The 23,054-nt window shown below is 45.2% G+C and overlaps 1 protein-coding gene across 18 annotated transcripts in view; it reads right to left on the bottom strand.

The window, feature by feature from the left end:
* ADD1 (adducin 1) overlaps window positions 1–23,054 on the bottom strand; it is a 572,382-nt gene that overhangs the window by 430,978 nt on the left and 118,350 nt on the right. For all 18 annotated transcript variants that reach the window (XM_069203567.1, XM_069203558.1, XM_069203535.1 and 15 more), the window contains exons 3-4: window positions 17,029–17,242; window positions 7,342–7,504 (exon numbers count right to left, since the gene is read on the bottom strand). In XM_069203567.1, coding sequence (XP_069059668.1) covers window positions 7,342–7,504; window positions 17,029–17,223 — 358 coding nt within the window. In that variant the 5' untranslated portion in view covers window positions 17,224–17,242. The remainder of the gene's footprint in view (window positions 1–7,341; window positions 7,505–17,028; window positions 17,243–23,054) is intronic.

The following is a 23,054-nucleotide window of genomic DNA, read 5'->3' on the forward strand; positions in this document are numbered from 1 at the left end:
AAGTCAGAAAACCCGTCCGAGTAATACAAGGCTTGCGAGTCATTCACTACACATAATACAAAAGATCAGAAAGCAGTTAAGGTTGATCTGGAAATTCTTTTAGAAGACTGTCAATGGCAGAGTAATATTTAGATAGCCATAAACGTACATGGCAAACCTCTACCTCTGCTGATTATTGACAAACTTAAAAGGGTCTATGATGAGGAGTAGGTCTATGGGCACATGGTGGACAGGTGGCCTACCTCAGCTCATTTGACTTAAAGTGGAGGCCATCCTGTTGGAAATTCTGGGCACTTCTTGGAACCGATGGAGAAGGTTTGTCTGTCACTGATATTGTAGATTAATACATGCAGTAAGTTGATAGCCCAGTTTCTTGCCTTGGGTATTGTTTTGGCCAAACACCATAATGTCATTGGTTGGAAAGCTAGAAACGACTCAGATGATTAAATAGTAAATTGCAGAACTTAATCTCCGCCCAAGAGCAACGTGAAATATATGAAAAATGCAATTTAAGGCAGGAAAATCAAAATATACTATTTAAGATAGCTTTGATGTACTTGAGTTGCTCAAATATGTTCTTTTCACTCCAGAATGATTCAACAACTCAAAGGATTGCCAGTTTCTTCTGCTGTTTATTCTTCTTGTTTTAAGTAAAAAGTAGCACATGAAACATGCAGACATATTTCGATGATCGACAAAGGACTGACTATCTTTCTCTAGCTTAAGTGATTTATATTTAAAGGAGTGGAGCCAATGAAGTCTTGAGCCAGGTTTAAGACAGATGCCTGGCTCTGGTTCAGCCTAGGCCCTTTTAGAGTTCTTTAGTTCTTTCCCTTTATTGTAGAGCAGTATCTTTTTTTTTTTTTAGTCCCCCATACTACCAGCAGGGGCTGGAAGGGTTGGAGGTGTGGGTGAAGATATGGGTTCAGGTAAAGGTGTCAGGAATTCGGCACCTCTTCCTTTTCTTTCTAATCCAGACAGGGTACAGTAGCATATGAATATGGCAGTGCAGAGATAAAAAAACAAGCAAGGTAATGTGAAGACAGAGTGAACTTGCATGTTTCTCTTGTCTGTATGGTGACAATACACTTCTGAGGCTATCTGATGGGTGACACCACCAGACGTATTTATGAGGGGAAGAGCTGATCGGGAAAGGGCTGCATTACTTAGATCCAGCTCGATGGCGCACAAGTAAGAGTCATGCAGTGACTTTTGAATTGTCATCCTGGGCAACTCACTCTATTCTAATTTGTACCCAAACCGGAGCCCTTTAGAAACAAAAGTAAACCAAAGTTTGAAAGCACTGTACACACTTGTACTTCCCCAACAAACATCAAATTTTATGAAAGAGGTACAGTTGGAAGATGTAAATTTGAATCAAACGGACCAATTCACAGTTGTAATGTTTCCGCAATAAGGAACACAATATTTAGTTTTATATAACTAAGTCACCTTAACAAACATTTCAAAATATATTTCAGTAGCTGTGAAAGACGATTTTTTGTACTTGTGTGATGAAAATTAGGATTAAAAAAAAGTCGGAACACTTTACTTGGTGATGTGCAAATATTTTTTCTGAAAGCTCATTTTCACACATTATTGTTAATATACTATTTAGTTTTATCAGTAAAGCTGCAAGTTTGTGGGAAGGTTTTTGGAAATTTCTTGGAAATTTTGCTGTCTGTAAATGACAGTGTGCTCCATCATGCTTTAGCAACATACTTATTAAAAGTGAGTGCTTAAACATAAACTGAGAAACACTCCTGCCCTGATGGCAAAGCTATTAGTAAACTAAGGGGCAAGTCATGTATGGATCAAGTGTAGCCTATATGTGGGCTAGAGTTATAATACATGGAGCAAACGTTTGGTGTATTTAATCAAACAAAAGAGGACTTTTTTATAGCAGAAATGCTGAACTCGCATATATGGGAGAATGACAAAAAAGGTGACAGTAAATACAATAAATATTTCCATAGGATCACACAATTTGAGACCAGTTGTCGGGTCACGTACACTACAGCTAGGTTGAGTAGATTGTTCAAGCTATTTAACCTGCAGGTCTAGTAACATTTTGATGATTTTGAGGCCTGACTTGGATCTCCTGTGGCAAAATAGAAGAATGACAGTGGGAGAACCATCTAACCTTTGACACCCCAAAATCTACTGCACAGAATGGTGACAAATCCGGAGTTCGATAGAGGATCTACCAGAAAAAGTTATCGAAGATAAGGAACTTCTCCTGATGGAATACTTCTAGCCACGTATTACTCATCTTTTGCAAAAATTTAAACACAACACTACCCAAAAGGCGAATCTGAGAAGTGGACATATACCAGCAAGTCCTGTAGGACCAAGCAGGCAAAATGGCCCTTGCTGCAGACTTGATTATCTGGCTAGTAATACCTGGTGAAGATGTGTATGGATGCCCATGTGGCGACCCAGCAGCTTTCCAACACTGGAACACCTCACACCAGTGCCATCATGTCTACCTTAGCACTTGTGGAATAGGCCCAAAACCCTGAGGAGGCTCCTTTTTGGTCAGAGCAACAAAGCACACAAAAACATTGCAATGCTGAAGAGCTAGCCAGATAAAGCTGGCAAATGCTCATTCCAACAGACCACAATATTACAATGTCCTAGCTCAATCCAGAGCTTCTACCATGATCTGCCTCAAGTTCTAAAGAAGTGAAGGACAGACCAGGCTCAGAGGTAGGAAGGCAGGCCTAAGACCTGCCTTCCACTGAATGCAGAATGGATCTCTTAAAGAACTTCTTGGCAGAAACTCCTGTGCACAATACTCATTTTGCAGTGCAGTCTCAATAGTGACGAACAGATCTAAACAAGGCACATAAACCAGGAAAAGGTGCCTTGAGCCACCACTGGATGAAGACGCCATCTGTAGTCCATCAGCTGACATCTGCTGAGCTTGTCCGATCTGGTTATTCAGGGAGCCTGGCAATGACGGATGTTAGGGAAGTATACTCTGACTATCAAAACCATTACCAGACATGCTATGCTTCCTGCACAGGATCCATGACAACACACAACACAACTTCTTGCTGTATCACATAGTGTTAGAAATGGGGTCTCTAGTTGGCAGTCGGTTTGAACCCTGTCCAAGTAGGGACCCTCACTCTAGTCAGGATAAGGGAGATATCCACTCAGAAAACCCCTGCTCCCCCCTTGGTAGCTTGGCACAAGCAGTCAGACTTATCTTAGAAGGAATGTGTAAAGCATTTGCACCTAACACATAGTAATACAGGGAAAACAATACAAAATGACACCACACCAGTTTTAGAAAAATAGCCAATATTTATCTGTGTAAAAAAATCCAAAATTGAGACAATCCAACATACAGTGCTAAAGATATGAATTTCGTAATGTTTAACATAAAAATACAGTTCCTTGAAGTCGATAGCTCCACCTGGGGCTATCACGGCATCGTGGTCAACAAAACTATCAGTTCAAGCCGGCCGCTGCGTCCTGGGCCACTTACGGTGTCGGAGAGACCCGCAAACAGTACCTTGGATTTTCAGGGCGTTGTTATCCTCGCAGTGAGCTCCGGAGAGCCACATCGCTGGCATTGCTGTGTCGGTTCCTGAGTCGTTGGGCCCTTGAAGTCACATCCGTTGCGGATCGAACTCAAAGCTGGTGAAGTCCGGAGCGCTGGTATGGAAGGCGTTGGGGCGGCGCCAAGCGGGACGATGCGACGTGCAGTGCCCACAGGTCACGGTGCAGGCAGCGGCTCAGTGATGACGTCCAGCGGAGTTGGTGATATCAGAGCTGTGGTGTGAAGCAGGGCAGTGCCACATGCGGTGTCCACAGGTCACGGTGCAGGCAGCAGCGTCGTAGTTGCTGAAGCGCTGTCATGGGTAGGCCCAAGCCAGTGGTGCGGGACGGGACGGTGCTTCGTGACCCTCACGTGCGGTGTCCACAGACCATTGTGCAGGCAGGGATGCCTGGTGACGACACTGGAGTTGATGGTGCTGGCGTCAGTGGACCGGAGCTACGGTGCGGAACAGGACAGTGCTTTGTGCTTCTCACGAGCGGTGACCACAGGCCGCGGTGCAGGCAGCGTCGTCGTCAGCAGGAGCGGCGGCAGCGGGATGCCAGGCTGCAGTGTGAGCAGGCAATGCCGGAGTGCAGGGCCCACACGTCACGGTGTGAGCAGCGGCTCAGTGAAGTTGCCGATGAAGGCATCGGTGAGACCAGGGTTGCAGTGCAAGCGGGGCAATTGGACTCTGTGCAGCGGCGGCAGGTCACGGTGCAGGCCGGCGTCGTCGTTGGCAGCGGTGCAGTGGTTTTTCTTCTGTTGCAGCACAAAACACACAGTTCCCAGTGCTGTAGGCAGATGAAACTGAAGTCTTTGATATCCCTGAGACTTCAAACAGGAGGCAAGCTCTACTCCAAGCCCTTGGAGAACTTTCTCAAGCAGGACGCACAGCAAAGTTCACCCTTTGCACTCTTTTCAGGCAGAAGCAGCAACTGCAGGCCAGTCCAGTCCAGCAAAGCAACACAGCAACGGGACAGTACTCCTCCTCCAGCTCTTCAGCTCTTCTCCAGGCAGAGGTTCCTCTTGATTCCAGAAAGATTCTAAAAGTCTGGGGTTTTGGGTCTTCTTCTTATACCCCTTTCTGCCTTTGAAGTTGGCAAACTTCAAAGCAAAGTCTCAAGTGTTTGTGGGATCCTTCTTTGTCCAGGCCAGGCCCCAGACACACAACAGGATCTAAAGTCAATGGAGGATGAGATGATTAAACAATCACCCTGAGACAGAATACGAAGGCTGACTGGTGCTATCTACAGCAAACTAACAGTCCTAAATGGGGTCGAAACATTGACATTTTGATAGTGTGGATTCTTCTTTAGAGACAAAAAAGTGACTTCTGGACCTCTGAAGTAATATGAATCCGCTTTTAGAAGATCGCAGAAAATGTATGTTTTAACCACATCTTGTATATAATGTACAGAGCATATTTGCACAAACGTTTTTCACTACATTCACTTTCACTGCGCCATCACTATAGGAGCACCATAAGGATTGAATTCAAAATATAAGTGTTTTTTAGTAAAGAAATTTGCACCTACTATATCATAAAATATGAATTGTTGACAAAATTTGCACATGTTTAAGATTGTTTAAAAATTGTTTACCAGGAAGACACGTACTTTCTAAAAGTGGCATTTTCAAACGGACAATTAAAAAAAAAAAACTTCACTAAAAGATGTACTTTTAAATTGTGAGTTCAGAGACCCTAAACTCCACATTTGTATCTGTTCTGAAAGGGAATCTGCGCTTTAAGGATATTCAAAGGCAGCCCCCATCTTAACCTATGAGAGAGATAGGCCTTGCACAGTGAAAACCGAATTTGGCAGCAGTTCACTGTTAGGACATATAAAACGCACTAGTATATGTCCTACCTTAAACATACACTGCACCCTGCCCATCGGACTACCTAGGGCCTACCTTATGGGTGCCTTACATGTAGTAAAAGAGAAGGTTTAGGCCTGTAAAGTGGCTACACTTGCCAAGTCGAATTGGCAGTTTAAAACTGCACACACAGACACTGCAGTGGCAGGTCTGAGCCATGTTTACAGGGCTACAAATGTGGGTGGCACAACCAGTGCTGCAGACCCACTAGCAGCATTTGTTTTACAGACCCTGGGCACCTCTAGTGCACTTTACTAGGGACTTACCAGTAAATAAAATATGCCAATCATGGATAAACCAATCAACAGTACAATTTACACAGAAAGCATGTGCACTTTAGCACTGTTTAGCAGTGGTAAAGTGCCCACAGTCCTAAAGCCAGCAAAAACTGGTCAGAAAAATTAGGAGGAAGTAGGCAAAGAGATTGGGGATGACCCAGCAAAAAAGGGCCAGGTGCAACACAACCCCCCACCAGCCTAAAGGCAGGGGGAGACCAATCAATACCTTGATGGACTTCCCTGATTGGACCGATAGAACAGGGACCCTAGCCCACAACAGCAGGGGCATGTTCCATTTCTATGCCATCCCGACTCCAGTTGGATCCCTCTGTCCATGCTCTCAGGGCCCACTAAGCTAACGCATGGGGAACCCTTCTCCTCTCCTGCGGATTCCATCTGTGCAGCACCTAACCTTATTTTGCTCACAGATGTATCCCAGGGGGCAGATAGTACCACCATGGCCAACACAGTGGTGTGGCCCACTCTACCCCCGGGGTGTGACTCTTGTCCCTCCCACCTATAGGGGCAACTCTGTCCACCAGGACAGCAAGTCACAGTGGCCACTGATAGCTGGCAGGGATGAAAGCCAGGCCCGGGCCTTTCAAGGCTCTCCCACCACTGTGACCTTGGAGATTGGGGGGCAGTAGCCCCAGGTGTCTGGCCCCCTTTGACCACTCTCCCTTCCACGAGGTCAGGGATGACAGCCTGACACTGTTTCTCGCTTCGGGGGCTCTGTACCCTCCCTCTAGGAGCGGCACCCCTAGAGTCTAGAATTGTCAGGCTGCTTGTGGAATCAGTCCTGTACAATCCTCCCACCGGTGCACGGATATTAACCTGCAACTGGTCTTCCAACCTGGGGTCTGTACCTTCAGGTTGGACCAGGGCCCGGGGCGAGGCTTCCCTGCTCTCTCCATGAACTCATTGGCTTCTTCCCACCTCTACTGAAGACATTTTACAAGATATGCATCGCCCAGACTAGATAGTAGCTGCTTCCTAAGAATTACGTTTTGCTTATTAATATCTAGAAACCAGGAAAACCCAAGGAAGTAAATGGCTAAAATGTATGCTGCATAATTATGTACATGCCGGTTTTCCTTATCAGCTAAAGTGTAATTTCTCTCCATTTAAAAGCTTATTGAAATAAAGATGTATTAATAAATAAATTAAAGGGTTTATGTATATAGAATTGTATAAAGGAGTTTTTGGGGGTGACAGTGGTTTCATTTCCGTGCTCATTTCATGGCAGTAAAGATAGTGTGTCGGTGAGGTCCAAAAATAAAGCAGAACTACACTTTCTGCTTCACGACACGTGCGGCTGCACTGACAGATAAGCACTGCTAATCAAAAAAAGTGGCCCGACAAATGCTAAAAAAAATTAAAAAAAAGATGCTAGTTTTAAATCTAAAAATAAGTTGCAATTCAAATTCACAATAGAAAACGACTAGTGCACTGAAGCATTTTCATAACGCTCATCAACTAGCACATTAATTATGTAATCCATCAACATAAAATTAAACACAAACGTTGTAGATTATTTGTCACTTAAGTAAACGCCCTCCAAAGCATTCTAGCATTACATATGACAGTTATTGACAGTTATTGCACTACTGTTTGTGTAAAATGTTATGCACTCACTCATGTTGATTGCAGCCATTCCACCTTGTGGTGTTGCAGGGTACACATTTGGCACATTGGTGGTCATGAAATCAGCAATCTGTTGTAAAGCCAGTAGACCTGCCGGGTTCTTCCCCTTCTTGAACTGGTCCTGAATCATGGACTCCAGCTCGTCACAGAAAGCCTAAAATAGATTAAACATGGCAAAAGACTTCTCTAAGTGAAAGGTAAGTGGAATACCATAACTTTTAGAAGATTTTGTAAAAGAGAGCTCTTCAATGGTACAATATGCGCCCACTCTAGGGCATAGTGGTTTTCCCAAAATGACATAGCTCGGACAAATTCAACAATGAAAAAGATTTAATTTGAAATGTTTCTTTCAATGACAAAAAAAAATAATGAGTCCCAGAATTCATCCCCATAATTTACTGTGTTTCGCAAGCCCTGAAGTAAAATCAGTGACAATCACAAAAGATATGCAGAATCCCTGCAATCTAGTGGTGGGTGAGGACACAAAGTTATTCTTAGAAAAAGCTGTTTTGGTTTCCAGGTAACTTGCGATACGTCCTCCGAAACCTAAAAGCATCAGGGCAAACATTCCCACTAAGATTGTGTTGTTCCCTACAGATAAAGGTAATCAGGTGTGGAGTGCGAAGCAGTAAAGGATCTGTTTACTGCTAGAGAAAAATCTATATAGAAACACTTAAATAAACGTCTTACTGTGAGCTCGCATCTGGGGAGGTGGCTAGGCACATGTAGATCTATAGCACTAGAAGCAGAAAAGTGTCACTGTAAGCAGCATTTTCTGTTTACAGCATGTGCTGCTGTAGATCACATGCTATTCACAAACTGGGAAGCAGTATCCTTTTCCCTAAAGTGGGTATTCCACTGGAAAACATTTGGAATAAGGTTTTAAGTGTGGCTTATCCAGCCAGGACTTCTTGTCGGGCACAAATGTCCACAAAGCAATGCTTACTGAATATGTTAAAAATGACTATATCAGTGTTTTACAGAGGTGGATGAGGGGGAGGTTTTATCCAAGAAAGCCAGGGTGGCTCCATTCTTGCACCATAGTATTAGTGTGCATAACAAATCTGACTGCATCTGACTCTCAATATAGCAACCCCGCGATGGAATCCGACTTGCCATGGTGAAGTTGGATAAAATTAAAGAGCTGCTTGATTTGCCAAAGGATCCTGTACTGGCAATGTAGTGCGATGGGGCTTTTACCATCTTAAGTGTGTAAAATCTATTCCACAACAAACTGCAGTTGAGGGAGACCGAAAGGCAAATCACTACTTCTATTACATGCAAAGGAAAATATGTTTGGCTGAAAAAGTGTGTGTTCCAAGGGGAAGCTTATCTTGGCTCCGTGAATATTAGGGCTTGCACTAACCCTGCAACAGGAAATATCTGCAATGAGGAAGGCCACTTGTAGGAAAGTACCATCTTGCCTGGCATGTTACCCCCATTTTTCACTGTATATATGTTGTTTTAGTTGTATGTGTCACTGGGACCCTGTTCACCAGGTCCCCAGTGCTCATAAGTGTGCCTGAATGTGTTACCTGTGTAGTGACTAACTGTCTCACTGAGGCTCTGCTAACCAGAACCTCAGTGGTTATGCTCTCTCATTTCTTTCAAATTGTCACTAACAGGCTAGTGACCTATTTTACCAATTTACATTGGCTTACTGGAACACCCTTATAATTCCCTAGTATATGGTACTGAGGTACCCAGGGTATTGGGGTTCCAGGAGATCCCTATGGGCTGCAGCATTTCTTTTGCCACCCATAGGGAGCTCTGACAATTCTTACACAGGCCTGCCACTGCAGCCTGAGTGAAATAACGTCCACGTTATTTCACAGCCATTTTACACTGCACATAAGTAACTTATAAGTCACCTATATGTCTAACCTTTACCTGGTAAAGGTTAGGTGCAAAGTTACTTAGTGTGAGGGCACCCTGGCACTAGCCAAGGTGCCCCCACATTGTTCAGGGCCAATTCCCCGGACTTTGTGAGTGCGGGGACACCATTACACGCGTGCACTACATATAGGTCACTACCTATATGTAGCTTCACAATGGTAACTCCGAATATGGCCATGTAACATGTCTATGATCATGGAATTGCCCCCTCTATGCGATCCTGGCATAGTTGGCACAATCCCATGATCCCAGTGGTCTGTAGCACAGACCCTGGTACTGCCAAACTGCCTTTCCTGGGGTTTCACTGCAGCAGCTGCTGCTGCCAACCCCTCAGACAGGTTTCTGCCCTCCTGGGGTCAAGCCAGGCTTGTCCCAGGATGGCAGAACAAAGGACTTCCTCTGAGAGAGGGTGTTACACCCTCTCCCTTTGGAAAATGGTGTGAAGGCAGGGGAGGAGTAGCCTCCCCCAGCCTCTGGAAATGCTTTCATGGGCACATTTGGTGCCCATTTCTGCATAAGCCAGTCTACACCGGTTCAGGGACCCCTTAGCCCTGCTCTGGCGCGAAACTGGACAAAGGAAAGGGGAGTGACCACTCCCCTGACCTGCACCTCCCCTGGGAGGTGTCCAGAGCTCCTCCAGTGTGCTCCAGACCTCTGCCATCTTGGAAACAGAGGTGCTGCTGGCACACTGGACTGCTCTGAGTGGCCAGTGCCACCAGGTGACGTCAGAGACTCCTTCTGATAGGCTCCTTCAGGTGTTGCTAGCCTATCCTCTCTCCTAGGTAGCCAAACCCTCTTTTCTGGCTATTTAGGGTCTCTGTCTCTGGGGAAACTTTAGATAACGAATGCAAGAGCTCATCCGAGTTCCTCTGCATCTCTCTCTTCACTTTCTGCCAAGGAATCGACTGCTGACCGCGCTGGAAGCCTGCAAAACTGCAACATAGTAGCAAAGACGACTACTGCAACTCTGTAACGCTGATCCTGCCGCCTTCTCGACTGTTTTCCTGGTGGTGCATGCTGTGGGGGTAGTCTGCCTCCTCTCTGCACTAGAAGCTCCGAAGAAATCTCCTGTGGGTCGGCGGAATCGTCCCCCTGCAACCGCAGGCACCAAAGAACTGCATCACCGGTCCCTTGGGTCTCCTCTCAGCACGATGAGCGAGGTCCCTCGAATCCAGCAACTGTGTCCAAGTGACCCCCACAGTCCAGTGACTCTTCAGTCCAAGTTTGGTGGAGGTAAGTCCTTGCCTCCCCACGCCAGACTGCATTGCTGGGAACCGCGACTTTTGCAGCTACTCCGGCCTCTGTGCACTTCCGGCGGAAATCCTTTGTGCACAGCCAAGCCTGGGTCCACGGCACTCTAACCTGCATTGCACGACTTTCTAAGTTGGTCTCCGGCGACATGGGACTCCTTTGTGCAACTTCGGGTGAGCACCGTTTCACGCATCCTCGTAGTGCCTGTTTCTGGCACTTCTCCGGGTGCTACCTGCTGCTGAGAGGGCTCCTTGTCTTGCTCGACGTCCCCTCTGTCTCCTGACGCAATTTGCGACATCCTGGTCCCTCCTGGGCCACAGCAGCATCCAAAAACGCTTACCGCACGATTTGCAGCTAGCAAGGCTTGTTGGCGGTCTTTCGGCGGGAAAACACTTCTGCACGACTCTCCACGGCGTGAGGGATCCGTCCTCCAAAGGGGAAGTCTCTAGCCCTTGTCGTTCCTGCAGAAACCTTAGCTTCTTCTGTCCAGTAGAAGCTTCTTTGCACCCACAGCTGGCATTTCCTGGGCATCTGCCCATCTCCGACTTGCTTGTGACTTTTGGACTTGGTCCCCTTGTTCCACAGGTACCCTCGACTGGAAATCCATTGTTGTTGCACCGCTGGTTTGTGTCTTTCCTGCAGAATTCCCCTATCACGACTTCTATGTCCTTTGGGGAACTTTAGTGCACTTTGCACTCACTTTTCAGGGTCTTGGGGTTGGCTATTTTTCTAACCCTCACTATTTTCTAATAGTCCCAGCGACCCTCTACAAGGTCACATAGGTTTGGGGTCCATTCGTGGTTCGCATTCCACTTTTGGAGTATATGGTTTGTGTTGCCCCTATCCCTATGTGTCCCCATTGCATCCTATTGTAACTATACATTGTTTGCACTGTTTTCTAAGACTATACTGCATATTTTTGGTATTGTGTACATATATCTTGTGTATATTTCCTATCCTCTCACTGAGGGTACACTCTGAGATACTTTGGCATATTGTCATAAAAATAAAGTACCTTTATTTTTAGTATAACTGTGTATTGTGTTTTCTTATGATATTGTGCATATGACACTAAGTGGTACTGTAGGAGCTTCACTCGTCTCCTAGTTCAGCCTAAGCTGCTCTGCTAAGCTACCATTATCTATCAACCTATGCTGCTAGACACCCTATACACTAATAAGGGATAACTGGGCCTGGTGCAAGGTGCAAGTACCCCTTGGTACTCACTACAAGCCAGTCCAGCCTCCTACACCACTTTCCAAGAAACAAACTGCAGAGGACAAGTTTAGCAGCTCAAATGTGGGCCACATAAGCCTTATAAGCACAATGGTAAGGTACATTAATGTGCGGCATTCAATTTGGGATCACCCTTGTTGATCGCTTCAAAAAAAGGTTTTAACTATTGGTATTTTTAAGAAAAACTAATTGGTGTTATCTGGAAGAATAGGCTAGTAATGCCTTTCGTAAGGGTATCAAGTATCATATTGTTTTGTATTGTGGCGTCTAAGCACTGCTTATGCAGACTGATACAATAATGAACAAGTATTTTCCATTTGGCCACCTAACATGCCCTTAGGCTTTCTGGCTCCTTTTCGAAGCTGCATGCATTCTTGAGAATCTGTGGGTACCTAAATTCTAAGACTTTAGGTGACAAATGACAAGACGGAGGCCTTAATTACGAGTCTGGCAGTCCTAGGACCACCAGACTTGCAGTGGCGGTCAGACCACCGCCAATGCGGCGGTCCGGTCTCCAAATTCCGACCTGCCAGTCTTAATCCACCAGGGCAGCACTGCCCTGGGGATTATGAGTCCCCTCTCCCCCGGCTTTTACATGCCGGTTGCTGGCGAAGACTGATGCCAAGTGCATGGGCAGTGCAGGGGCCGCCATGGCTCTCCCCACTGCGCTTTTCACTGTGTGTTTGGCAGAAAGTGAAGAGCGCGATGGGTCCTGGCTGCTGTTATGACCCAGCGTCAATGTTGTGGGTTGTTTCCCACTAGGCCAGAGGGCAGAAACTCTATTTCCACCCGATGACCCAGGGAGAAACTCTTAATAGCCCCTGCGGTCAGGTCACTGCACTGGCATTTGTCTGACCACGCGGCTTCGGTAGACGGTCTTTTCTGTCCGCCGAAGACATAACAAGAGCCTGAGTCTCATGAAGTTGAGGTGCGGAGCTGACTTTGATGTAGCATAAGGAACTCTGGGTGCATTGATAACTTTTCATGTGGATGTATTGACATTTCCAGAAAGAGCAAGTACCACTGATGCCATGAGGAGTATTAGTGCCACTGACCCTTGCTGCAGTTTGATCACTACATATTGAATGTGTGGTAGTCAGGGGAAAGCATATGCACATTTCACTGACCAGCTGAGTGGATTGACCATAGTATGGGTACCTGGAGGCAAAGCTTTTAAACTTTGAGCTATCAGGCTTGACAGAGTTCTACCGGCGGGGTGCCCCAGTGGTTATCACTGAAGCACCTGGGTGTGGTTTTCACATTTGTGTTTGTTGGTTCACGCAGGTTCTCAAAGTCATTGTCCACATTTAGAAGGAGTTATTCAAGAAGGAGTACTTAGTGAAGAATGGCCCAGGACGAATGTCTAATTATTTGTGTTAGCTTCGACAACTGTGAGTGCGTACCCCGTTGGTTTTGTAATTAATACATGGTGGTAATTTTGTCTGCGCAAATCAGCACTGTCTTGTTCAAATAAAACTGAAAAATCCTTGTAATGCTAACTAAACTGCCATCAGTTAGAGTACATGGATAAGCTGCTGCTGTCAAGAACAATGATGCTGTTCAATGTGTGCTTCTAACACAAGTGAGACGTCTCTGATTATAGTCACTTGCGCTGCCCAACAACAAGTTTTTACTGCTCCACCATTGCAGTTTAACACTAGACTACACCAATCTCACTGCCCCCCCGCTTTTGACAATTCTCACTAGGTATTCTTGCAGGGGGCCATGTGCAGCTTGGTGTTTGAAACTTGTGAAATCCAAGGCACCATAATCCCCAACACTTTCATTAACATTCTCACTATTGGCTGATGCAACAGCTGGCAAAAAGGAAGCATCTTTGGAACTGCAAATACAATCACTCGTTGCTAGATGGATACAATATGCCTGGGTCTAAGCCTGAGCAACACAACCGAGCGGGCATCACTCCTTGTCCCCAAAATTATTTGTCCTGATGTGCATACATCCAGACATCCACTGCTCCAGGCGTAATGCACCATCAAATAAATGCCCATAACTCAGAAAATGTCAATTTTCAATGTAGTTCATCTTGTATTAGTTCTCAAGTTTGTCAGGCTAAACTTCCCACACAGAAACAAATATACTTCCTTCCAAAGGAACTTGTGTATATACAGCACATACAGTCAGCCAACGCATTTCGTTTACTACATGTAAACTTCTTCAGGGCCTCATTCATTCAGAGTACCTTTGTAAAACATAGAAAAACCTTCAAATCGGTAATCCGTCATTTGCTCCATACTGCACTCAGCAGTCAGACTTTTCTGACGTGTTATGGTGCCACTGAGGGGCATCCCCCCAGTATTTGTTAGGTGTGGGGGCAAAGGTGAGATTTGCAGCTATCACCAACGAGAGAGTACACGTTACCTTGTTGCCAAAGACCTGCTATGGGCCTACCAAAAATTTACATCAGGATTACAGGCTGCCCATTGCTTACCATTGGCTTGCTTTATTGACACTGATTTGCTTGCTCCTCATTAGTGTGCTGCCTTCCTCTTCTTGTGTTCATCTCTTCTCTCGAGCACAGCCTCTTTACCATCCTCTACATTAGCTGGCTTGTAACTTTCCACTGCTGAGTTTTAGGGAACTTTTTTTTTTTATCGTTTTGGTTCCGTTCTCCAGCTCTCTCCCTTCTGTACTTCTTTCCCCCAGCGCTGTTCTACTCTCTCCCCAGTGTGTTGCTCACATTCTTGTATGTGCTTCACCCTACATTCCTTGTTGCTCTCTTCCTCATATGCATCTCCTCTAGCACCCTGTGTTGCTGTAACACTCTTGTGTTCATCCTCCCTAATGCCTGGAGAAGCTCTCTCCCTAACGAGCCGCTTCGAACACCCTCCCTTCTAACTGGCTTTATTTTTTATTTTATTGCTCATCCCACCCGCTTCGCCAGTGCTCCCACCCCACAGTCCTTTTTTATTTTTTCTGAATGTTATTCGGCAGCAAACTGTTGCTGCCCCTCTGTGCCTTAAGGAGCAATTTCGTGGTACTCCAATTTTTTTTATATATATATATATATTTACAGGTTCATCATGGATGGGTAAATTTTTATTTTTTTCTTTTAAAAGGCATATGCTTAACTTCGAAGACACATGAGTGTGGTGATGCATGTGTGCAACTACAGTGTGCCCCCCCCTTTTTGTTCGATGAAGCGCAGCACTGCCAAAAACTTCTTTTTGATGATGTTTCCAAGTAGTGCAAAAGGGTGTGGGTATTGATGGTGAACCTCAATGCAAGGAGAAGTGAGATTGATTTTGGAGGGTGAGTGAGTCATTTCGCTCGACTGCTGCTCTTTACTAGTCGGACATCCACACAGGGAAGACATGAATGCCTTTGTGCCAAGGATGTGCTGACATTACTCCCAAGGTACCCCTAAGGATAGGGCTTTGAAATTATAATGACCTTCATTAACTACAAACATCAGTTATAGCCTGTAAGCTGGGTGGATGGGATATGGAAGAAAGCATTTTAGAGATTAAGGCTCGTCATGTAGTCCTTTACACACAGCGGTGAAATGACATCTTGGAGAGTTGTTATCCTGATGTGCTCCGACGTCATGTACTGCTTCAGCTATTGGAGGTCGGATATCAGGTGCAACGTTTCTTCTTTTATTTTTCTCAGCTCAAGTACAGGAAATATATTCCTTGTCTTCACACACCTTCACTAGAGCTGAGGTGAATTCAATGTAGTAGCAATGGTCAACAATGGAGGGCACCCACTGGTCGGAGATTATATTCTTCCACTGGGGAGTATATACCCTGATGAGTTTCCTCTCTGTGTGACATGTCATTGCTTAAAGGCAGAATTGAGCTTGTTTTGGGCACCCATGCCTTTACTGCAGTGGTTGCGCCAGAATCCGGAGTACGGTTTCAATATTTGCCCTTTCCAATTGGCTAGAAAGGTGCTATTTTAGCTACCGTCTGCTCTTGTTGACAGCATAAGCCCTACTTTGGTGTTTGGTCTTGGAGAACTCCTGTGGCTTCTTTATCCGTGTGGCTGTCATTTATTTTTTGTAGAATGGAATCTATTTGTGGCCCAATAAACTGTTCATCATAAAAGGGAAAGCCGATGAGGTGCTGTTCAACACCTGGCCAAAAAACAGATACTCTAAACAGGCATGTCGATGTAGCTTTTGTTTTTTAGTAATCAGAATCAGCAGAGTTGAGAGCACACTTTATATTTTAGTTTGAGATTATTTTGCCCTCCAGGATCAAATCTTTCCCAACCATGAGAAGGTGCATGAGTGCCTTCATTTACTCCCACTGTTGCCTTTGATCATATCTGGGAGAGAAGACCAACTGAGTTGCTGATATGTCATTGCCTGGCAGCCTCAACAGCTACCAATTCGCTAATGCATCAATGTTTTGCTGTACTTAGCAGGGGAAGAATCTCCCAATGTCTACATTAACACCCTTTTACTTGCGGTGCAGAGCAGAAGAGAAATGGGTAGAACGCAAGGACCGGCTTCATTTTCTTCTCTACGCTAAGAGTGACCATCTATTTTCTTGATCGGGTCCTCAAAATAGTCAGTGGACATTTTAGCATGTCCTTTAGCACAGATATGAACTGGTCAGAACACTCTGTCCTAGACAGCGTCTTTACGAGGAAGTCATCCTCCTCTTCTACTCACATGTATTTAAAACTAAATAGGTCTGCCATGCATTCCATGACTGCTTTGTATGTCGTTGTGTCATCGTGTGGGGCGGGTTAAGTGGGTATGGCTTCAATGATGGGTCATTTGATGGGCCCACAATTTACTTGTCTCCATCGTCTGTGAGCACTGGTTCTCTATATGGGTCCGGTCATCTGCTGATGGGTTCTTGTCCGAATCTGTGTGTATACATTGAGCTGGTGATGTGAATATGATATGTCGAGCTGCCTGTGGGTAACCTGGGCTTTTTTCTTCTTAGTTATAGGGAAAGCCTGGAGCACCTACGAAACTGCCTCTCTGAAAGTAAGATGTTTCTTTGAGTGCATTGCCCATTGGAGCAGGCCATGAAAGGATGTTCCAAGTTACTGAATCTATTTAAATTCCTCACGGTCGTACATCAGGCTATTGTCTTTTGTCTCCTGAAGAGGAGGCCCACTCAGAGTTAAGTTACTTTTTCTCAGTTCTGCTTTATCAATTTCAGTTCAAATGAGAATCAGATTTGTATTTCTTGAAAGCCATTATTTACATACATGTTTACTTGGTTTAGGAAGAGTAATGTCCAATCAGCATAGTTTATAGAAATGTAATTTAATCATGACTTCATCTCGACAGAAAAATAGTTACGTTCTTACCGGACTTTGCAGTATCATCGAGACCCTCTTCTTCTGCTCCATCATATTGAAATCTTGACGAAGGTCAGGAGCCATGTTCCTCTCTCGTAAATATTCTGGATTATTTTCGTCCACTCTGTCAAAGTACCTCTCTTTATGAGGAGCGGTTGTGGGAGGTGGTGAGGTCACCACCTCTGCACCCGAATCACCATTCATGGCACAATTTGATGAATGTCTGTACAAAAACAAAATGAATGATTGGCGTTAAGGTGTGCTTGAACTTTACACTTCCATCACATTCACACATTCTTAACTCCTCCATAAATGACTGCAGGACAGCCATCAATAAAAGACACCTCTCCACAAGCTTTTAAAAACATAAATCTACAGAAATACTTCGCTTACATCTTTTTGTTTGAACTAAATTAGTGAAAAGTCAAATAAAATATTTGCATAAATTATCTTAACAAGAAAAGGCTTTCATCACAGATTTATTTCTCCACACAAATTCTGTGTTGCAATTGCGTCTCTCCGTGAGGCTCATTTTATGACCACTTCTGTGGTTTTAGAGGGAACTGAATAACTAGACAAAAGACATGCTAACTTCCATAGAGAAAACGGAAATGTAACATACTAAACCACTTCTCCTGTGCAACATGATCCTTTAAACCTCGACTCTAAAAATGAACTGCTAATGTGTCTGTGGGACATTTCAGAAGACATCTGTATGGAACCTTCATTCAACAAAGAAGGAGCCTGAAAGATAAAACCAAGGGCTCCCTCTTCCCAAAGTCTAATGTACGGCAAGCTCTTGTAGTAACACTGGTAATAGTATTGTAGATTATGTGGAGTGATCAAAGGGCAGTAAAGCACGTCAACCGTGTGGCACACAGTCTTTTTGCGTTTTAAAGAGTGCCAAACAACACTGAAACAAAGCGGCAAGAATATGGACCTGAGTAAGCACGTTCCTTTCAACAACAAAAATAAATATTTCTGCAGATCTCTATACCTCTAACCTCTGCAAGAGACGATAAGGAGGCTGACTGACCAGAAATGAGATGATTTAAGAAGTTTCTTGTATCGATAGCAGTAGGATTGTGCACGCTTCTTGCACTGAGGGTGTTCTTTAGGAGGGGAGTTCATCACTGGAAATGTAGGTAGTGACATAGGTTTGCGCTGTGCAGTCTATTACAAGCAGGCTTTAGTTTAGAAATAACTATCGTAATTCATTACTAATCCTGGTGGTTCAGATACTGCCACAGCTATATCAACGTGTAAAATAAAAAACATTTTTAAAACTCTCCTTGTGACAATCCACAGTAGCACCTATATTTACTATACAGACTCTCTTGGAATAAAAGTCATTGGCCCAAAGTCTAACCACATACATAAGAAAAGATAGTGGGAAATATTTCTTTAAGAGATTACAGACGTTTGTTAAAGCTTGCTATTCAGGCTAGTTGTTTTTGTAAAGAAGCACTACCAATTTAAACTGCCTCCTGCCGAGCTCCCAAAAGAAATATTGGCAAGGGTTTAGGAAAGAGTGGTTTTAAACAAAACAGTGTCATGGCAGAAATGTTTAGCAGGCAGAGTGCGTTCTCTTTCTCTGAAAAGTCCCCTTCTTCGAGGCAAAAAAAACTCCACTGATTTGTACAATTACCTCTCCTGGACATCATTATGTCTAAAGAGGGAATGTGTTCTTCACTCTTCTTTTGACTGAAAGCATGCCTCTTTCATCCAGAATGAGGAAAGTGGTGATCCTACCTAGAAGAGTTCCAAAAAGTCAGCTTTCACAGACTACTACCAAATGAAGATTTATGTATGGTATATTGAAGGCCAGCGAAGGTGGAACATGAACCAGACATAGCTTCTGGAATAAAACCATATAAAAGATACTAGCAGGTGTACCTTGAAGTCTGCATGTATGTTTTTTTTTTGTAGTAAAACTGACAAAGTTGAGCCTTGGAGAATTTCAAAAGTATTTCTCAAAAGTATCCTTGATCTTAATATCATTTTCATGACTAAAGGAATCCTGCAGGACAGAGAAGAGGGAAGCAAAGTCACAGGAAATGCAAAATGGTTCCGTAAATTCAGTTTACTTAGTATTACAGTGCACTAGACCCGGCATGTTAGCACTTCTAGCCTGGCTGCAATACTGCTTAGAGGAATCCCGTTTAAAAACTGGCACTTGGCAACCTAGCTGTTGCCACGGCCCGACATTCGCCATTGTTTAGGAACGAAATTCTCCTTAACTTTACCAACAAGAAGGCTTTTCTCTTTCGTTGCAGTCAACCTGAGTGGAGTAGCCGGTTACTGCATGGCACACATATTGTGTTCATGTATGTAGATGACACTATCCTGTATCTGCGAGATCTCAAGAAAGAGCGCCTTGAAGTGGTGATGCTGGTGAGAGAATTCAGTAGTGTTCCTGGCTTGAAAGTCAACTAGCCTTTACCCGGTAATCTAGGCCTAGACCAGACTGGCTACCGATAAGTCCTTCTTCTGTGATTTTTTAGGATTCAAACTTAGTACTGTCAGTCCCCCATCATCTGCTGCAGTTTAGAAAGTGCTACCCTCCTCCGACACTATCCCCACAGGAATGTCGTTGTCGGAGTGAATAATTCTCTGACCATTGCACCGGGGACCCACACTGGGAGTACTGTAAAGAAATACAACAACCAGGAGAGGACTATCATCTTAAGTATGGCCACTGTTTCTGCTACTGATAGTGGGAGAATTCACCAAAACACTGTACTCGATCTAAACGATCTAAATGTTAGGCCCACATTCCCGTGTCTGTCATGGAAATGTTTTTGTTCCCAGATAGGTGAGGCAGTGAGGTTCCCATCTCAGCTCACCCAGTCCCTACAGGCGGTGGCAATCGACTCATGGGTAATAATCGAGATTTCGGCCAATTTACCTGCAGGCCTGACAAGGAACCGAATTCTGTTACCATGTCCCTAGTGCCCTCTAGGTCTGAAGCCATGTTCCTGAGGAACATTACAGGGTCATCCGCATATAGAGCTAAGTGGTAATGATGATCCCTCAATATCTGTTCCCTTGCTTTGCAAGGCTGGTTAGAGGCTCCATTGTTCGGGGAAACAGGGATAACAGTGGGAATCCCTACTGCGTTCCTCGTCCCACACCGTAGCTCTCTGAGATGGTTTGCACCGTGCGGACACTGGCTATAGGATCCACGTATAACAGTCGGGTCCATGCCAAGAAGCCTTTCCTTAGCTGCTTTCTATTCATGACTCCATACAGAAAGCCCCATACTAGGCTGTCAAAGGCCTTTTCTAAGTCCACAGTAAACATCGCCGCCTCAGTCCGGTTTTATTTTTCTACCTCTGACATTAAGTGCAGTGTTCCGGCCTGGTATAAACCCCGCTTAGTCAGTGTGTACTATTTTGGGCATAAGGGGAAGAAGCATGGAGGCCAAGATCTCACTGAAGATCTTGTAATCTAAATTGAGCATTGACAGTGGCCTGTAGGGCCTGCAGTCATGAGCCGGTTTACCTGGTTTAAGTAGGGGCACCAACAGGGCCTCCAGAATGGAGTTCGGAAAGTGACCTATGTCCTTAGCCGTCTTGTAGAGGTCTGCTAGTTTGGGGGCTAGTTCACTAGCATATGACACACACAATTCGACTGCGAGTTCCCATCCGTTCCCAGCGTCAGGCCACATGCCAACCCTTTTATCGCCTCTCGTCTCCTGCATAGTGATTCCAATTCCCAATCCTTCCGCCTCTTCTAGCATGTGGGTTGTGAGAGGCAGTGGTGCCAGGAAGGCGTGCACTGCGCCCTCATCATGTTATGTAATGGTCTTGTAGAGCCCAGATTAATATTGCAGGAAGTGGCTATTGATCTCCTCTTGTCTATGTAGCCAGAAGCCTTCCACTGTATGAAGTTCTACTATAACCGAGCCCCTTCATGGCCCGGTTAGCAGGCCAGGCCAGTAGAGATCCGGTTCAGTCGCCTTCTGTGTGAGCTAGTACCATGTATTTTTTATAGTCATAACAGCAGAGGCTCTCTACTTGGCTCAATACCTTCTCTTTAGCCTCCAGTAGGGTTTGCTGTAAGTCTGGAAGCCCTAGCCTGCGCTTTTTGACCTCCCTAAACTGTGATCCTGATACCTCCAACTCTGCTATGCATTTTCCCCTAATAATCGCCTTAAAGGCATCCCACTCCACTAGGGGAGAGGAGGATGTGCCGGTGTTCTCCTCAAAATATCACCTAATGTGTTCCCCAACTACTCCTCTGTATTATGTGTCCTCCAGTGACTCTGGTTTCAGTCGCCATGTAGGAATGCATAGCTTGGGGCACTCCCACATCAACTGTAACAGTACCAGATTGTGATCCGATATTGTTCGGGCCAAATATTGTTATATCTTGTGTACTAGATCACGTACACCTGATGTGCAGAGAGGAATGGGTACAGGTGTATGTGAAAGTCATGAAAACATCCAGCGCTACATACTTATCAGGCCCCATTGAGTTTGCCAGTCTGCAAAGAGACTGGTTGTCCTGAGTACCGGTGAGTCCCTCAGCAGGGGATGTGAGCGGTCAACATGAGAGTCTGCTACACAATTAAAGTCCCCTCTTATGATAGTGACATGGGCCAGGTAAGGTACCAATGGGCCCGACAAACTTGCCAGCAAAGCCCCCTGATCCAGGTTTGGGGCATAAATGTTAACTAGTGCTATGTCTCAACCCTCCACAAGGCCCGCTGCCATCACATATCTACCCTCTGGATCTATTATGTCCCTTGTGTGTTAGAAAGGAACACCCCGCTCTAATCCAAAATAAAGTTGCCCTTTTCGTAGGCAGAGTATGTGGTGTAATAGGCCTGACCTCTCCATCTTCTGTGTAGTGCAGCCCCCTCCTTAGACATGAGCTGTGTTTCTTCTAGCATTGCTACATGGATCCCTTTGCTATACGGGTAGAAATACTTTGTACCGTTTCATGATTGTGTGCACCCCCTAATGTTCCAAGAGCGTAATTTGGAGGTCATGGGTGTAGCCATTGCTCCAGTTCAAAAGTCTTTGATTTTCGCTTCTCCAACAGTATAGTCCCACCTTGTGACAACATCAACCCAATGCTAATCAAAGATATGAAACCAAGTGGGTTAGGACTTGTATATTCCCTTTTAAACAACAGTCATTCCAAATTCTGCTCTCCAGGAGAAGCTAAACCCCCCCCCCAATCCAAAACATTCCACAAGAGCTTGCCGGAGGACCCACCTGCAATGCTTACACAGGGGCTGTGGCAATATCACAGTCCTAGCTAGTGTCGCCCTCACCCAGCAACCTATGCTAACATTGTGTTTGTGGCGCAGGGAAAAACCTAATTAACATTTGCTTCCTGACATTCCCCCGCTCAAACACACATTCGCAGTCCCAGTATTGTACCAACAGAATAAGTAGGTCACAATTTCATGTAAAGTGCCAGGAGGCACCCTAGGCAGGTCAGTGCTCGATTCTCCAGAGGGGCTGGACCCACGATTTGAGTCCGAGTTCCGGGCATCCTTGTCCTCCCCTCAAGGACTGGAGGCTTGCTCCGTTGCTGCTCATTGATGCCACCACTGCCATAACTTTTTGGCATTCTTGTTACACCTTAGCCTTGGAGTGGGAAGCCTTGCGGAGGCTGGAGGACCATCGTCATGATCTGGCCCTGCGAGGGAGACCTCCCTGGGAGCGCTGACTTGGCCTGGGTTACAGGTGCTGATCGATCCAACTCCAAACCTCCTACAAGGTCTGGAAGAACTGTGTTCCCTCCGGCATCGCCACTCTCAGCTGGGCCAGGCAAGGTTGTACACTAAGACATATTACCCTGCATGTTGGACTCCTCTCTCGCTCACAGCCAAACAACCAGAATGCCAGGGTTCTTGATTTAAGCCTGGTGCTGGCCAAGAGCGCCATGGAAATGTCCTGGAAGGCTAATCACTTGACAGACACCTAACATGGTTATTGGCTGTCCAGAGATTTGTTAGGGCCAAGGTCATAGTCCTGAAGGGCCTCAGAGGACAAAGACAGTGCTGGTACAGCAGGACT

The sequence above is a fragment of the Pleurodeles waltl genome, chromosome 1_2 (assembly GCF_031143425.1).
Source record: "Pleurodeles waltl isolate 20211129_DDA chromosome 1_2, aPleWal1.hap1.20221129, whole genome shotgun sequence".
NCBI lineage: Eukaryota > Metazoa > Chordata > Amphibia > Caudata > Salamandridae > Pleurodeles > Pleurodeles waltl.